Source organism: Eubalaena glacialis, chromosome 1 (genome assembly GCF_028564815.1).
Source record: "Eubalaena glacialis isolate mEubGla1 chromosome 1, mEubGla1.1.hap2.+ XY, whole genome shotgun sequence".
Lineage (NCBI taxonomy): Eukaryota > Metazoa > Chordata > Mammalia > Artiodactyla > Balaenidae > Eubalaena > Eubalaena glacialis.
In genome coordinates, this window is record NC_083716.1 from 161167517 (window position 1) to 161184866 (window position 17350).

A 17350-nucleotide genomic window follows, 5' to 3' on the forward strand; every position below is an offset into this window, starting at 1 on the left:
CTGAAACCCCAACACTGTCCAATCCGCTCCATTTTCCTCTCAGCTTCCTCTTTCATAAAGACAGGCTACACACTTATCTTTATCTATCCTCATCCCTGCCTCTCCCAGCCCCTGCATGGCTCAGAGGAAGCATCCCTTGCAGGGCATGAGTCCTGCACATGGGGTGCTGCTCACTCTGGTAGCCCTGGGTACCCAGCTCTAGAAGCCACCCCTCTTCTTTCTTACAGATTCAACAGCTCCCTCTTCATTAGCTTCTTTCCTTCAGCCTACAAAAGGCCGCTCTAACCTTAAAATAAGCATTGTGCCCATTAACTATGCATCCCCTTGGCTCCTGTTCTCCCTTTTTCCTTCACTACTGACTTCTCTGGCTTTTTCTTCCACCAGTCTTGACCCCTGCCTCTAACAATGTAGAACATTCACAGATCCCCAGACACACAAGGTCTTTTTATGCCTCTGAACCTCAGACATGCTGTTCCCTTTCCCTGGAAGCTCCAACTCCACCTTCTCCCCATCTGCTTGCAAACTGCTACTCATTCTTCATGTCTCAGGACAGGCACGATTTCACCTCTTGAGCCTTTTTTGTCTTGATGACCTTCTCCTGGGATCTCACTCAACTTGGCCCTTACCTCCTTTAAAGGAATTATCGGATGACACTGTAACTGGTTGTTTACATGTCTGTCCCACCTTGGATTGTGAGCTCTGGGATGGCAACCTCTCATTTGGAAACCATGTTCCCTGTCTAGTACCTGACTGGAGCGAGGGTTTGATGACTGATTTCTGAATGTGTGTTTTACAAACTGAGGCCATCGGGGGAGATCTGAAGAGGAGAATTATCCTCCCAGCTCTTCCACTACTCAGCTGTGAGACTTCTACAAATGATTTCTTCTTCCATGTGGCAGTATCCTTATTTATAAAGTAAATAGGTAGGATAGTTCCAAGGTCACAATCATCATCGTCATACTTTAACCAAGTCTAACTATATCTTATTCTAAAAATATCTACCTAGTGCCTATATAAACGCTTTCACAAATACTAAGTCAATTGGGATACAAAAGACAGATTTTAAAATGTATTTGTATTAATTCCATGGCTTATTTTCTTTTAAATAAGTGAAGACTTATTCTAGGCATAGAGCAACCTGTATTTTCCATGACTAGCTAAGTCCTTAAGGAGAAAGCAACATTCTGCCAGGAGAAATGCTTACTAACTATGACATGCTGTCAAGAACTTTCTGAGAGATCAGATCTAGAAGTCCTAATTTCTGAAGAACCTTTGTTCAGAATTCTGTCTAGTTAGAATTTGGTACTCTGGGTCGGCTTAAAGACTCTCAGTGTTTGCAAAGTCATTTGTCTCTACTTCGATAATAAGGAAAACATGGTAAGTAGGGTTAAGGACACAGAGAGGGAGAGAGAGGCTCTGAAACCAAACCCTTAGCTCAAAATCTATGAACCTATCCAGTGGTATGTTTGTGGACAACAGCTTGTTTGGGGCCCTGTGTCCAATAATTGTAGCAGTTCATGGTGCTGACAACAGTATTAATAGGCATGCTGGTAATCTGATACTTGGTCTGCAGCAAAAATAAAAGCCATACCTCAACTGCCAAGTCTTTCTGAGGCAAGGATGGGAAGATTCTACTTCGTTATTATTAATTCTTCTTCATTATGTCTTCTATTGAGATATCTCAAAAAATGTGGTCAACTTTAATTGTTCAAAGTCCATAGCACTAAAGTAGCATGGAGGTGACCCTTCATCTCTCCATTTTGTGGGTAAAAGGAGACAGTTGGAGATTAAGAGTCTTCTTGGAAACTTCTCCCTAGGCTTACACAACATGGCATTTCCTGGTTCCCCTTCAACTTCTCCGACCTTCGTTCTGTCATTCTTCTGTTGGCTCCTTTCCAGGTGTCCTAAGTGTGGGTGTCCTCCAGAACTCTGCCCTTGGCCATACACTGTTCTGCCTCCCTCATACATTTTCATGTCTACAGCTGTCAGTTTTAAAAAATTATTTGACTCAAATATTAATCTCTTGTCCTGATCTCACACCTGTGCAATAGAACTAAATTTCTAGTTTATCAAATGCCTTGATCTGAATGTTTCTTCCATTATCTCAACTCTATTTCTCTTTTCACTAAAGGCATCTTTACCACTTATACCCCTATTCACCCAGACTACCAGTCTGTCATAAACTCATGGATGTTTCCTTTCTCACCTTTATCTCCAATATCTAATGCCATTAACACTTTTTAAATACCAGCTTCAGATTCCTTTCTTCCTCTCCTTTGTCTCCATCATCCCTCTGATTTGTCCGTGTTACTAAAATAATGTTCTACAAATCATGATGTTCCCTGTCTCAATCCACCATATGGTCCATCAAAATTTCTCCAGATTCTACTTTCAGGTGTTTGCTCTTTAATTCTTCTAGGTCTTTGTTAAACATTTCTTGCATCTTCTCGATCTTTGCCTCCATTCTTTTTCCGAGGTTCTGGATCATCTTCACTATCATTATTCTGAATTCTTTTTCTGGAAGGTTTCCTATCTCCACTTCGTTTAGTTGTTTTCCTGGGGTTTTATCATGTTCCTTCATCTGGTACATAGTCCTCTGCCTTTTCATTTTGTCTATCTTTCTGTGAATGTGGTTTTTGTTCCACAGGCTGCAGGACTGTAGTTCTTCTTGCTTCTGCTGTCTGCCTCCTGAGAGTCTACTTTCATCATGTTGTTTTCCTCTCCAAAATCTTATGATGCTTCTCATTGCCTACCATATTACATCAAAGCTATTCTGTCTGATTTTCAAGGTCCTGCTACCAGTTTCTTACAAGTGCCTTCCTATCTGAGCACCCACAGCATTCACTTTCTTTTCTTTTTTTTTCAATTTTTTAAAATTGAAGTAGAGTTGATTTACAATGTTGTGCCCATCTCTGCTGTACAGCAAAGTGACTCAGTTATACACAGAGACATTCTTTTTTTATATTCTTTTCCATTATGGTTTATCACAGCAAGCATTCACTTTCTTTGTCCCCTGAAACTCCAGACTCATTTCACTTCTGTCCTTTTGTCCAGTACTATCTCTCCTCAAAATGCCTTTCCTGTTCATCACTACCTATTCCCTTGGGATCACCACCTCCATATGGCTTTCTCTGATTATTCACGCATGTCCTGTCTTTCTCTTAGCAAATATTAGACTGTAGGGTTTGGGTTTGGCTTTTTTGTTTTTGTTTTTTTATTTTTGTCTTGTTGTTTGTTATATAACACTTTCATCTTACCAGCCTGGTTTTAAATTCTCAGGGGGAAAGGATGAAAATTTCTTGTACTTTTTCATCCTGCCAGGTATGCATGCATAATGGACTTTCAATAAAAAAATTATTGATCACTTGATAAAGGCCACACAACAACATTGTACATTTATGAGATTCAAAACCAAACAGCTAATCTTAAAAGAAAGGCAGAAGGTTCCCATTAAAATTGCTGCCATTTACTAGCTGGCCTTAAAATTTTGTTATGCCTCCATTATTTCCTAGTTTACCCTGTGGAAGGATAGGATTATATCTGTGCTATATTTTAATCAATTATATGCAAACTGGGATAGAAATATGTCTATTAAACTTGCAGTTGATATCAAATGATACAAATTAAAAAATAGAGCTCAGAAGTTGGAGATACCTTCAAATGAGTATGTATAACTTCAGTTCAGGGCAAGATAGGATCCTAGGATGCATTCTAATGAGTCTCAAGATGCCAAGTGACTTAAGTCTATGTTGAACATAAGAGATTCAGGGGTCTATTGAATGAAAGACAATGTCTCATTCTATAATACAGTGTTTTCCTGAAGCCTAGAGCAGTCTTATTTTCAGTATGGCCTCTAGCAAATCAAGGGGTCAAGAAATAAATTACCTCAAAACAAGGGCTAGTGCTGGACCCAAGTGGTCATCTTTGCTGCTGCTGCTCTCAATTCTAAGAGCTCTATTATGCCTTTTAAGTTCCTCTAATAAAGATTTCAAGGTCTAGGATACTAAAATTCTGGCCAGTGGGGCTGCTGAATTTTTTTTTTTTTTTTTTTCACTAACTCTGAAATATCCTCTATGTACACTCAATGGTGAGAGCTCTTTGTGAGATAACCACACAAAGGTGTTTGGACAAGTACGTAGTCAGGTGCCCCGTGCAGAAGTAGGGGACATACCACAGTTCAGACTTTATGATTAGGATAGCAAATCAAAGTCCTTCAATAACATTGTTCCCTTAATACATTTGGGAAGGTGGCTATAATCCCAATAAGTTTTTTTAAATGCCACTCTAATGTCACAGAAAAACTTAACTCCAGCCAGCGGGATAGAAGGACACATGCTCTAGCGGAAAGAACATTGGTCTTAGGAACACAAGACGAGGTTTTTGGTCTGGGCTCTGCCACTAACTACTTATGTGACCTTAGACTCAGGTTCCTCACCAGTAAGAAGAGGGCATTAGACTAACTTATATGTAATATAAATTATAAAATCTAATTTAAATTAGACATCATAAATTATAATGATTCTATATGTACTCCTTTGAAATAATAGCACTTAGTCTTTTTATAGGAGGAGTTGCAATGAACTTCTGGCTAGAAGACATAATTCGAGGTGTCCTGATTCCACACTCCCAAATGTGCACACTGCACTGCACTTACATCACTGAGAGCTTTCTGGGCTTGGGCAACCCTCCTCAGCTCCGGGCTATCATTATATGGATAAAACAAAGTTTTGTCAGCTTCCCAGTCTTCAGTGTAAAGTTTCTAAATCAGGGAAGAATGAAAGTTATGAGAACGTGAGAACACACTTACTTGAAATATATAATTTTGAATTCATCCATCAATGGCATAAAGAACCCAGGGCAAGGTGAGAGCAAAGGTAAGTGGAATTCACAAATTCCATTCAATCCAAGTCATATTTATTAATAGCTTCTCCAGCTTCTCCTGACAAGTCTTATTTACAGAAGGGCAGATGTGTCTGATTTTGTTTCATCTCCCCTCTGTAACTGTACCTGCCTCCTGCAGCAAGTACTAATGCAAATGTAAGGAGCCAGGAAGCACTTAGCATAATTGCTGTGCTTAAACCTTTAATAAACCTTTAATAAGAGTGAGAAAATTAAAGCTTTAATGAAAGTGACAGCTGGGAATATCCAAAGTGTAGCACAGGCTCTACACTCTGTGGGTCTTTGTGGGTCTCACAGCAGGCTCTCAGGTGCATCTTTGTTTTCCCCGGTTGTTCAGACCCTCTCCTCTACTTGGCCCAAGAGCTTTCTTCTCAGTTCCTCCTGGCCAGCCCTATCCCTGCAGCCCCACATGTCTCAAGGTTACTCACAAAATGGTTGGGGAACCGTATTCCAGATTAGCCAGGGTTTACGGGGTATCCCTCTGCATGACGTGTGGGAGGACACGAGAAGATAGAAGTGGCAACAGAACAGAGGCCCTTACCTTACTGAACATGGCTGTGTTCTTGATGGCCTGGACAAGTTCAGGGGCATCAGGAGGAAGCAGGTACTTATCCTTGGTGTCTTCCCAGTTCTGCTTGTATAAAACCTGGACAGAAAGAACAGAGGACCTGTGGCTTGATGTCTCCCACAAGGGCATGAGGATTTACAGCACAAAGGAGAGCACTATGAAGAGTCTTTCAAACCCAAGTTGTCCTCATGCAAAGCCTGCTGATGTGCCACCAGCATCAATTATGGAAACATTGACCATGTCGACATCCCATGATAATTTGCCTGCATTAGTAAGCTTTTACTTGAAAAGCCTAATTTTGTAAACTAAATCATGATTCTGATTCTCTAGGGATTCTTTTCAAAGGTTGCAACCTGTCAGTCATTCACTGAATTTGGATGGTAGATGTGTTTGACTTAGATGGTATTTTTTAAAAATGTTTTAATTAGTTGCCTACCTTTGAAATTTGGAGATTTTTCATAAAAATTCACCTCCCAACTTCTTTAAAAAATAAATAAGAGATTCTGGTGACACTGGGACCGCATTCTGTGCAGCACCTGCCTGGAGCTGAGTGGCAGGGCCTGGGCTTTCCAACTCCCATAGCTCTGACCGGCCACTTCAGTCACCTGTGCAGCCTCCCTGACAAGTGTTGCCATTAGAGCCCACCATGCCTATGGGTTCAAGTGAGACTGGTGAGCAGGATCTGGCCAGTCCAGTTTTCTCCTCTAAGGCCAGGCAGAGACAATGCACATGCTATTTAGTACCCCAGCTATCCATCCCATGACCTTACCTTACTGACTTGCTGCGACACTTTCTTTGCATGTTCAATGTCCTTCGCTTTTTCGTCTACGTGACAAATAGTTTTAGCAACATCGCCATCTATTCGATACTTAACCTGCAAAAATAATGTAAAATTAGAACTCATGACAGGCATGAACATATGAGTATATTAAAGAATATCTTATAATAAAGAGCACTGACCCAATCACTCTATGTCTGCATCACAAAGCCAAGTTTCTGCATTTTAGGTAGAAAACTGTGATCTCCAAAGATCTACAGAGCACCTGTATTTACTGCGTGTCTGCTTTCCCGGGCAAATTTCAGCCTCCCTGTGCTCCAGTATGGAGGATCACAGCGAGCTGGAACTCCCATCTCACATCACCTTTAAGCCAAGCTTTTAGAAATCTCTTTAGGTTCACATTTACAGCAGCATAATCTATGGCCATTGATTCCTCTAGATTTCTGGACTGGCTCATTGTAATTCGACCCCTTATTCTCTCCGCACCTATTTAAAGCCCTCAAATTCCCAGTAGTAGGCATATTTTTGAAATGTCTCTCTCCTTTATTTTAGCAATGCAGCCCACCTCACTGAGTTGATCTTGTACTTTCTTGATTCTGCGAAGTTCTGGGGTATCAGTTGTGATGGCGTATGGCTGTCCTTTTGCTTTCTCATAGTTCTCCTTGTATTTATTCTAAAAAGAATATCAGATATTAGCCTAAAACCTAACAACACAGCAGCAGAACTTTCAGGCAATGCACACATCCCCATCTTTTTTTTTTAATCTTGCAGGTTATAACAATTATTAATTATAATAGCTCTCTTTTTGTCCCCTACCCTGATTCTCAACAAAAACTAAAATAGATATGTTAATTGTTCTTCCTAAACATGGCTGAATACTGGAGACAGTAGAAATTTTATTATAAAATATTGTCTTGGAAATGCCCTAAAATGATTCTTTCAATATTTTTATTGTCTGAATTCACACATAAAAAGCTGGAACCTCAATAATTTTAGGAAATAAGTATAGAAATTGAGTCAAGTCTGAAAAGATTTGATTGCTAATACAATGCAAAAATATTCAGTTCAGAAGTTGCAGCTAAATCTCAGTAATTTAGATAACTGAGACACCAGCTGAATTAATGGGAAGTCTAAATTATGAGTATTTTGAAAAGGAATGCAATTTTATTATTTCTGCTAAATATACGAGTTCTTGCTTTAACAATAATATGCATAATTTATCATTATTAATGCTTCAGGAAGACTCAAGTGGAATAGTCAACAATCTAAATTATACTATTGATTTCATTACTAATCACTTTAAACATATTACAAACCTTTGCCAACATTTTGTTCAGACCATCAGAAATTCTTGAATATTAGTGTCTGAATTAATGAGATTTTTGTGGCAATAAATTGACAGATAAATTTTTCTATCTTTGCTGAATACGACTGTGATAAAAGAGGCAAGATAATCTTGTTTTTAGAAATCTAAATTTTAGAAAACCTAAATTTTAGATCATTCAAGAATCTGAACTAGAAATTTACCAAATAGTCCCCAGTAGTTAACACTCAACCAGAAATGAATATTTATTGGCCAACCACAACAGGATGTTTTTGACATAAGCATTAATCCTATATAATCCGATGTTCCCCTGAGTACCTTTCATCTTTTTCAAACTTCCAGAGGATGTGCAATCAGGCCACCTAGTGAGACCTCCGTCTACTCTGGACAATCAACAAGTTAGATCCATTCAAAGGGGTCTAAACCTGCTGCCAGTCAGTGTAACTTACAGAACTGTACATGGAAATGTAAGGACCAGGGATCATCAAAAGCAGTGATTCTCAACCTGGGCTGCACATTAGAGGCTGGGAAGCTTTTAAAAATCCTCCTCTACAGGTCCCAGGCCTGCCTGGACCAATTAAACTAGAACAGCCTGGGCATCAGTAGTTTTAAAGCTTCTCGGGAATTCCAATGTGCAGCCACAGTTAAAAAACTGCTGTTCCAAGGTACAGTAAAACATTCTGATCCTCAGTTTCACATGAGTTCTTAGTCTGATCCTGGTTTTTTAAACTACACGTTCTTTTTCACTATACCTCCTAGAGACCTTGTTATATACTGTTAGCTAGTCTACTTGAAGGGCATCATGCTCAGACATAGTGTAGATAAGTGCTATTTAGCTTCTGTGAACTGATTTCAACTAAATCTATATCTATAAATCTATATCTAAATCTATAAATCTATAACTATGATTTCATTATTCTAGACTGGCTAACAAATAGTGATTAAATCCAGTAAATGCTTTATAGTTGGCCTTATGCTTATTTTGTGGGGATAATTTCAATAAGGATGCTTCCCCTGATGCTGCAATGGTGCAAGTAAATTACCTGAAAGCAGAACTCAAGAGTTACAAGACATTATATTTCTGTAAAATAAGTTTTGTCTCATACATGGTTGAGAAACAAAATCCACCCAGCATCCAAAACAGAGTTGGTTGAGATCAGAAATTTCTCAATAATAGAACCAGATAAGCAGAAGTTGTTTGAAACTTACTGTGCTGAAGAGATCCTGCATTTTCTGACTGTGTGCAATGTAAGGGGTCATGAACTTTGAACAGTCCATCTTCTTTCGAATGATTCTCTTCCTCTCCAACGGCTTTGCTGGTACTGGCTGTGCCAGTGCCGGTTTGGAAGTTTCTGCTTGCCCATAGTCAGATGTCTTTGTTGTTGTAGTTTCATAGATTTCTGTTACTGTCTGAAAATTTGACATGCAGTTATGTCAAAATTTGACAACATTGTTATGAAAGTAAAAACTGCGATACCATAGTCTTGATATATATTATTCTAACTTCAAGTCAGACTGATATCCCTGGTGTTACTTCTCCACATCTAAAGCAGGCCAAAGCAGGAAATCACATGCTATATCCATGTGAAGGCATATTGTGTGACATAAATCTGAATGCTGATTGTGTCAGATTGCATGGAATAAAATGGTTACTCTTTACTGACTTGCAACATTACCTTAAAATTCCATTTGCCTAAAGGAACACTTTAAGATAGGATAAAAATCAAAAATAAAAATATTTTCAAACATTTAAAAATCTTCTTAAACTGCATGGGTAAAGTAAAAGCAAACTGGGATCAGGGAACAAAAAAATGAAGACAATCAAATAAAGCTCAAATTCTTGACTTTAATATTAACTTTTAAATGATTCTAAGAAAAAGTTAGTTGCTTGTTCTGCAGGTGTTTTAAGCATTCTGTAGTATGAGACAAAGAATGATGAACTTGAAAAAATGAATCACATCAATATTACAAGTGATTACCATTCTCTTGGCTTAGTCAGTTAGCACAGGGAGATCAGCTCGGTGCTTTGTGACCACCTAGAGGGGTGTGATAGGGAGGGTGGGAGGGAGACACAAGACGGAGGGGATATGGGGATATGTGTATACGTAGAGTTGATTCACTTTGTTATACAGCAGAAACTAACACAACATTGTAAAGCAATTATACTCCAATAAAGATGCTTTAAAAAAATGAATGTGAACTGGAGTGTCATTTACACTAATAAATGCTTACGTGGACAAGAATAATGATGACAACATAATGGGGTAATTGGTTAGCCTCACAACAGTCCTACGTATGTGGTAGGTGGGAGATTGTTGTTTCTTACAACAGGCTTTATAGTGGAAGAAATGAAGGTCCAAAGTTTGGGTCTAGTCCAAGGTTAAAAATACAGTATGTAAGAAAAGAAGATAAGTTGCTAAATCTTCAATCCATCTCATAGTAAAATTTCCTTCACAGCTTATATCATCTGTACCAAAGGAAGAGTTCCAGCATCAATTATGAAAATAGAAACCTAAATGATAAGGAAATTGTACATCTATGACGACTACCCCTACTCTTGTCAGATCATTGTTAATAGGTTGCTCTCTGCCCATTATTACTGATGTATGGTTGATGGTGAGAAACTAACCAATTTACAACATCTACAGATGTTAGTTTTTATGCAGGCTTCAGGGTTAGCCATCCATATCACTATTTGTCATGCTCAAGAGAAACAGCTCCATGCAGAAAATGAAGCATGAGAGAGCTTGAAAAATAAAGTTCCAACTTGGAATATTTATGGAAATGACTTTCTCAGAATTCCTAATGTGCCAAAATCTAAGTAGCATTTTATTGTATCATCAAGAACAAAGGCTTGGAGGTGCCATCTCTTTTGGCAGAGCTGGTGCCCCAGAAGTTATGACACTACACAATAAAACTGTTGGTCCCCGTGCAAATCACAAGTCCAAGGCAATACCTTTGCTGCAGTCAAGAGAGTGGTGATAGCCAATGACGTTATTCTAATAAGCATCACCTACACCAAAAATACAACACGAGTAACAGGGGAAACCATCCCTAGCCATCTTGGATATATTGAATAGTAAAAACAGGTAACGTTCATTCTTTTAACACCGGCTGCTGGGCACACAGGTGAGTGATCCTCCAGATTCTCCCTTTTGCCAGCTCAGCAGCCCTGGGAGTCTGAGAGAGGAGAAGGCTCCTTCTGCTTTAATGAGCATGCAGCTCGTGCAGGTGTGGGCTGGGTCTTACCTCCTCCCACACCTCTTCATAGACTGTCTCCCCTGTGTGATACTATAAATAGAAAACAAAGTTATCATGAGAACCAAAGCAGAAATCACCTCTGCTCTGCCTCAGTAGAACCACTTGGCTTATTTCACTAGTCCAGTTGGTTTTCAATATTTGTGGGAAGGAAGTAGATGAGGGAGGCTGTTGACATTTTGGAACGCATTCCAACTATGTGAAACATCAGGGTAGCTACAGTGAAAGCCCTCAGACTGGACAAGGAGATGCAGACAGAATGATGAGAAAAGTGTCTGACGCTGGCTACTTATCTGGTGAAGCTATTTTACTTGAGACAAGTAAAATTTTTTCTTATGGTACCCTAGATAGAGTTTGCTGAGAAAAGAATATAATAACAATATCTTGGGCTTCTCTGGTGGCACAGTGGTTAAGAATCCGCCTGCCAATGCAGGGGACACGGATTCAAACCCTGGTCCGGGAAGATCCCACATGCTGTGCAGCAACTAAGCCCGTGCGCCACAACTACTGAGCCTGCCCTCTAGGACCCGTGAACCACAACTACTGAGCCCGCATGCCACAACTACTGAAGCCTGCGCACCTAGAGCCCATGCTCCGCAACAAGAGAAGCCACCGCAATGAGAAGCCTGTGCACCGCAATGAAGAGTAGTCCCCGCTCGCCACAACTAGAGAAAGCCCGCACGCAGCAACGAAGACCCAACACAGCCAAAAATAAATAAATAAAATAAATTTTTAAAAAACAAACAAAAAACAAACAAAAAAACCAATATCTTGAGTGTGTGGGTTGGCAGAGAGGAACTGTGTGTGATAAAACTCACTGCTGACTAACAATAAAAAAGAAGAAAACCAGAAACCTCAGTGTGAATAAAATTTTAAAATATTGTTATCATGGAAATGATAGATCCGAAGGCATAGACACATCTCAATTATCCCTATACCACCCTGAGTACTAAGTAATAAAGAGTTTCTTCTGGAGTGATGAGCAAATCGCTTCTAGTAGCATGATGGTCCTGAAAGGGTTGCTATGGTGAAATTCTTCATCAACAAAATGTGGGAAAGTTAGGCAGCGATTTGCCACTGATGGCTCTGAGATGCCTGCAGGCTGGATATGAAGTCAAATCTACTTTTGAACTACTTCTGACATCACTAGCAATAAATAGACGTGGATAGGAACTGGCTGACATTTTGTTTCAGATGCCTAAGGAGAGTGGAATCCTGCCCCCAGCATCACCCAGCAAAGCTGGGTGAACAGAAGGAAAGACTAGTTTAGTCCGAGGCATACAAGGAAAGGGATAAAAATGAAACACTTGGTTCATTTTCTCAGTTAACAAAATGTATAACATTTTATGCTTCATATTTTCTTTACCACCAAAACATATTCTTGGGGGGAGGAAAAAACACTGAAGGCAAAATCCCCCTCGGGGGCCTTTCTTTTGCCCTTGGTTCAGTGAACTCTCATCAAATTACTTAACCACTGTCAGTAGGCCACATGGTCTGTTTCACTTGCAGTAAAATTAGCATAAAACTTGCTTAACGTCCCCCACTCCTGTGCTTTCTTTGCTCCTGTACTATTTTTTAAAAATTTGAAATCTAATTCTGTCTCTGTGTCCTTACACATAGCAACATAAACCACAAGCTCTTACAGGACAGAGAATCTTTTTTATGTGCTGTGCCTTCATCACATGGGAACTATCATTTGGACACTTCAGGAAATGCTGTTTGATGCTGATCTACATGGAACCATTTTTCTGGCCACACAAAACATCAGTGGCTTGAAAAGAAATTTTAAACTAAAGTGAATGATTCACAACTATTTTGGATTTTCTTAGCATCCAAGTAAAAGCAGCTCTTTGGCAGCCATCAAATTTTACCTTTGCTGGACTCTCATCATTAGTAAATATGTCTTAGAAAAAAGCTTACCAAAAAAGGCAACATTATCCAAATGATTGGCATAAACTTGCATGCCAAATCTCACTTTTTTTTTTTTTTTTAGAGCTGTGCCACTAATTAGATAGTACATCTTTGCCTTTTCCTTTCTTTCCAAGTTTAAGTTTGAGTACAGAATGACAGTACAATTTTATTTAGTTGTCCAAGATCCCCAGGAGATATAATTTTAAAGCTAGTTCCTGTCTGTTTTGTGAATTCTTCCCTGCCCATTTTCTTAAATCTGCCACCATCCCATTCTCATGGCATCTTTTTTGAGGTCAGAGAGACCTTGGTTCAATTCTCTCTGGCAGAAAGTCTATTAGTTTATCACCTGCTGGTCAGACCCAGAAGCAGTAATGGGAACAAAATGGCAAGGGTGAGATGCCTAAAAATAGCCTCCTCCATTTTTATGACATCTAGTTAAATCCATCAAATCTAGCACTAAGGACAATTTCCAGGGACCAATGAACACAATTATTTTAAGAAAGACAAGGTATATTTAAGTTAGAGGCTAAAAAGTATTCCTGGTATTACCATCATAGGAAAGGCAATTTAATTTATAATTTTGTTAGTGCTTCATAGTGATTATTCTGACCATCAGGGATGTATGTAAAATGCACTAGTGATAATATTGAACACTGAAGACATGACCTTTGGCATTTAAGCCAGAGAAGTTGAACATTATATTGAATGAGGCTCAGTCTGGGTTTTTTTTTCTTTTCCTTCTTCTTCTTCATATCCTTCAGTAATAAAAGCAATTTTATTTGTAGAATAAAATTTTCTTGACCTAAATATAAACTGCTCCATAAAATAATCTTCCAAAGACAAATTTTGGCACGTTCAATTTGAATTTGATTCTGGGTAACTCTTAAAGTTAATTTCATTCTTATTAAAAAGCACAGATTTTCAAAGCTGCCTCCATGTATCTTGGGCACTTAGAGATTTTCACATGTGTATATCATCATGGTTAATTGGTAATTATTAAGGACCTTCAGATTCAATGGCAATGTATCACATGGATGCTAAAGGCAAGAAGTGGTAAAGAAAACCCACAACATAATAAAAACAAAATAAAATAAATATAAAATATATACATAAATATAAAATAAACAATTAACAACTTTATATAACTCATGTCAGATATCCACCAATAATCTTGAGGGAATATTTCAAGATGTCCACTATGATCTTTGTTTTTTTTCAAAATTCAAATGCAAAAGGTAGTCTTGTTCCCTTGGGTAAATATATTGAAGTTGGTGGGGAAGTGTGGCTCCAGCAGTCACTTGTGAGACAAGTAAAAATAAACTCATGAGTTTGCTTTTATATATGTATGTGTGTGCACATAAACATATATAAAATCTCCCATATGTCTATAAGCTCATATATATATTATTCTGAACACTTGGTCCATTTCGCCCTATACGTAGATAATTAGCTGATTGAAGCAAAGAGTAAGTAGCTCTTTTTCCTCTGTGGCTGTGCAGACACTAAGAAATAGAGTTCAGTTCTCACAACTTTCTCTTCATCCCCTCAGTCCCTTTGATCATGGGGTCTGGGAAGTGGGGAAGAATGTAGCTTCAGAAGACAAATGAAAATCCGCCTTTACCCCACACTTTTTTTTTTTTTTCTGAGAGTTTAAAGAAAAGCAGAAGTGGGAAACAGTGATACTTCTTTTCAGTTCTACTCCCACATAATTATAGTGAAACTGAACGTAAAATATTCCTTTCTTATGCTTTAATGATGACTCCTTGAGAAGTTATAATAGACAATGTGTTTTTCGAATGATTAGTTCACCTACACGGTTTTGATTGTCGCCACATAAAATTCTCTGCTGTCAGAGTCAGGATTTTAAAAAATCTTACCTCCACCACCTCCTCATATTCTTCGTCATCTGCCATTTTCCCAGAGTAGTAGTGGCACCTACAAACTTTTCATGTTCCAGACGAATGAGAATACATTAGAATCTATACACTAGAAAATACATTAGAATCTATCCCCAGGACTGAAACCATCTTATAACATTCTAAAAACAGAATTTAAGGCTAATCCATTCTACATATTCATATACTTTTGCAGGCTAAGTGAGAAAAGATTTAAATACAGGTCTAAAAAAACTGAGGCTTCAAATTTCTTTCTCTTGATTCCCGCAGCAATATGTTTCATATTGCTACTTCTAGCTACATGATCAATTTAGCTAAAGTTGTAAAAGGAAGCTGAGGTAAGGGAGGTAAAGGGTTTGGATTCAAAGGTACAGAGTATTTACATTTCCAGATACTTGGAGAACAGTATTTTCAAGTAAAATTTCAAGCAAAAATTTTAGTGAAAGTTCAGCTTGGCTTTCAGAAAAAGTTGGAGTTTTTCCTGGTAGCACCAAAATTCTAGGAGGGCTGCCTTAGGTCTCCATCCTGTTCTACTACACTGTATGCAATAGATCCTATGCTTCAAATTAGAACACATAAAAATAAATCTGTCAACAGACTTTAAAAGAAAAAATAGAAACCTCAAGGCAATGGGGTTATTCTCTTCCCGAACACCATTGGCCTGTGTGGATTTTTCCGTTTTGTTTCTGTAGCTCTGTTCAAACCTGAAAAATAACAAATTGTTAAAGCATTGATTGAAGTACATATGAGATGGTGGGTCTTTGGCCTAAGCTTCTAATTCAGGAACTAGCAAAAGGATCTCCCAAGGCCTTCTTAGTTTGACGCCAGAGAGTAGGACTCTCTCTTGATAAAAGTGGATGATGATTTGGAGCAGCTGTCCCTTCGCCCAAAGATATTTGCCATGTAAATCAATACCGCAGCTGTGGCTGGTTTTGTTACGCTAGCAAAACTGTTGCTCCTTCTGAGGCAAATGAAGCCCAGTAGAACCAGATAAATATAGGAACGTAGAACATAGATCCTTTCTGTACTAATATATTTAGAAAAAAAAAATTTGTTAGACAAGAGAGCCAACTCAGTCAAGCAATAAATTGATTAATATAGGACTCGACTCTAATCACACACTACATGTTACGTATTAGTAAGGTCTGAGTAGGGCAAAGGGGTTACAGACTTTCCTTGTCACATTTGCATCACTCATTACCCCAGTTATAACCCAAACTTTGGAAAATACTTCAAGGGAAGTTGTGGAATATCTCCTGAAAGAATATTACAGAAAAAGCCATAAATTGGCCTTACCTTCAATCTACCAAATAAATTTCCTCAGCAGCAAAGCCTCTCCCAACTCTCCCCTCCTGAGAACCCCAGGCAAGAGCCAGCGAGGAGCCTGGGCTCCGAATTATCATGTGGCCAGAGCAGCCAATCAGATCTCGAGTCGCTCAAATTTCAGAAGCTAAATATACTGAGTGATCTTCTGAAAACCACCTGTTCATCAATTCCACTAAAGGATAAAGGGTAACAAATTGCTTGCATAGAAGTATTCAAATGTAATGGAATTTTACCTAACTTCCAGAGTATGGGGTTCAAATTTATGTTTAATCTCTCATTTCCTACAGCTCTGTTTAATACCATATTCATGCAAAAGAATTTAGAAGAAAATCAGCATGACTTTGAGGGGCTTTAACCTTCTGCAACTGCTTTCTTCCTGTCAATTTTCCAATCTTCATGGAGATAAATATGCTCGCTCATATACAGCTCACCAGGTGAGCCACAGATAAGTTACAGGTGTTGATGTGAAAGAAACAGAGGGATAAGATGCAGAAAACATCAAGTTGGCAAAACCAGTTTTTAAAAATGTGATAAAATGAAGTGATTGGTGAAAATACTTGATGGTGACACCTGGTAAGGTATCCACAGGGCGTAATTAGAGAGATTAGGCCCCATCATTTTTCTATTACTAAACCAGGCGGGGAGGATGCCAAATCATGTTCATCACCTTCTCCCTTTCTAGGCATTCCTAGCTGCTAGGAATGCAGAGCCTCTCTCATATGTAACTGGGTTACTGATTTTCTATTTACTAAAATGCCTCCTAGAAGCAAAGTGTGAATGCAGGCACAAAAGGGTTCAATTTCTGAACAGCAAGGGCAGATAAAATGGAAATCAGTAAATTACTAGAAGATAATGCTCTATTATGCAAGTCAGAGTGTAAGACATTGACTTTGTAAAAATCATCCAACAATTTTCTACCTGAAGACAATTTTCACTGATTGAATCCCTTTCCGCTTCCCTGTACTAAGGCAAAAACCCCATGGGTCATGCACATCTTGATATGGATTTGAAACTAAACATATTGTTATAGTTCTTTTTGGTTAAATGTTAGGAAGTAATGTCACATTTCAAACATACGTACCTCTCCCCCTTCCATGATTCATATGGTGGTAAAATTTGAACATCATTTTATCATCTGAATTAATTATACCTGTTCACTTTGTTTCCATGGGTTTTATGACCAAGGAATATTTGTGTGGATTATGAGATCATTCATTCACCTGGCAGCTGCAAACTAGAAGAATTATGACTTACTATTCATTATGTGCTTTTTAAAAGATGGTGTTAAATTGAAAAATAATACGGGCCTTTAAAAATATATATATAGTATAAAAAATATATAAAGTAAAAAATAGGCATAGATTAATGCTTATCTGGAGTTATGCCCTCGA

General features: G+C 38.5%; 1 protein-coding gene across 1 annotated transcript in view; it reads right to left on the reverse strand.

Moving 5' to 3' along the window:
* The window catches only part of NEB (nebulin), a 229620-nt gene extending 214294 nt beyond the window's left edge, over positions 1-15326 (reverse strand). Inside the window, exons 1-8 of the mRNA XM_061183866.1 lie at positions 15254-15326; positions 14616-14680; positions 10819-10860; positions 8779-8979; positions 6811-6918; positions 6237-6341; positions 5441-5545; positions 4655-4759 (exon numbers count right to left, since the gene is read on the reverse strand). Of these exons, the coding sequence (XP_061039849.1) occupies positions 4655-4759; positions 5441-5545; positions 6237-6341; positions 6811-6918; positions 8779-8979; positions 10819-10860; positions 14616-14651 (702 nt within the window). The 5' untranslated portion in view covers positions 14652-14680; positions 15254-15326. The remainder of the gene's footprint in view (positions 1-4654; positions 4760-5440; positions 5546-6236; positions 6342-6810; positions 6919-8778; positions 8980-10818; positions 10861-14615; positions 14681-15253) is intronic.
* Positions 15327-17350: the final 2024 nt, after the last annotated feature.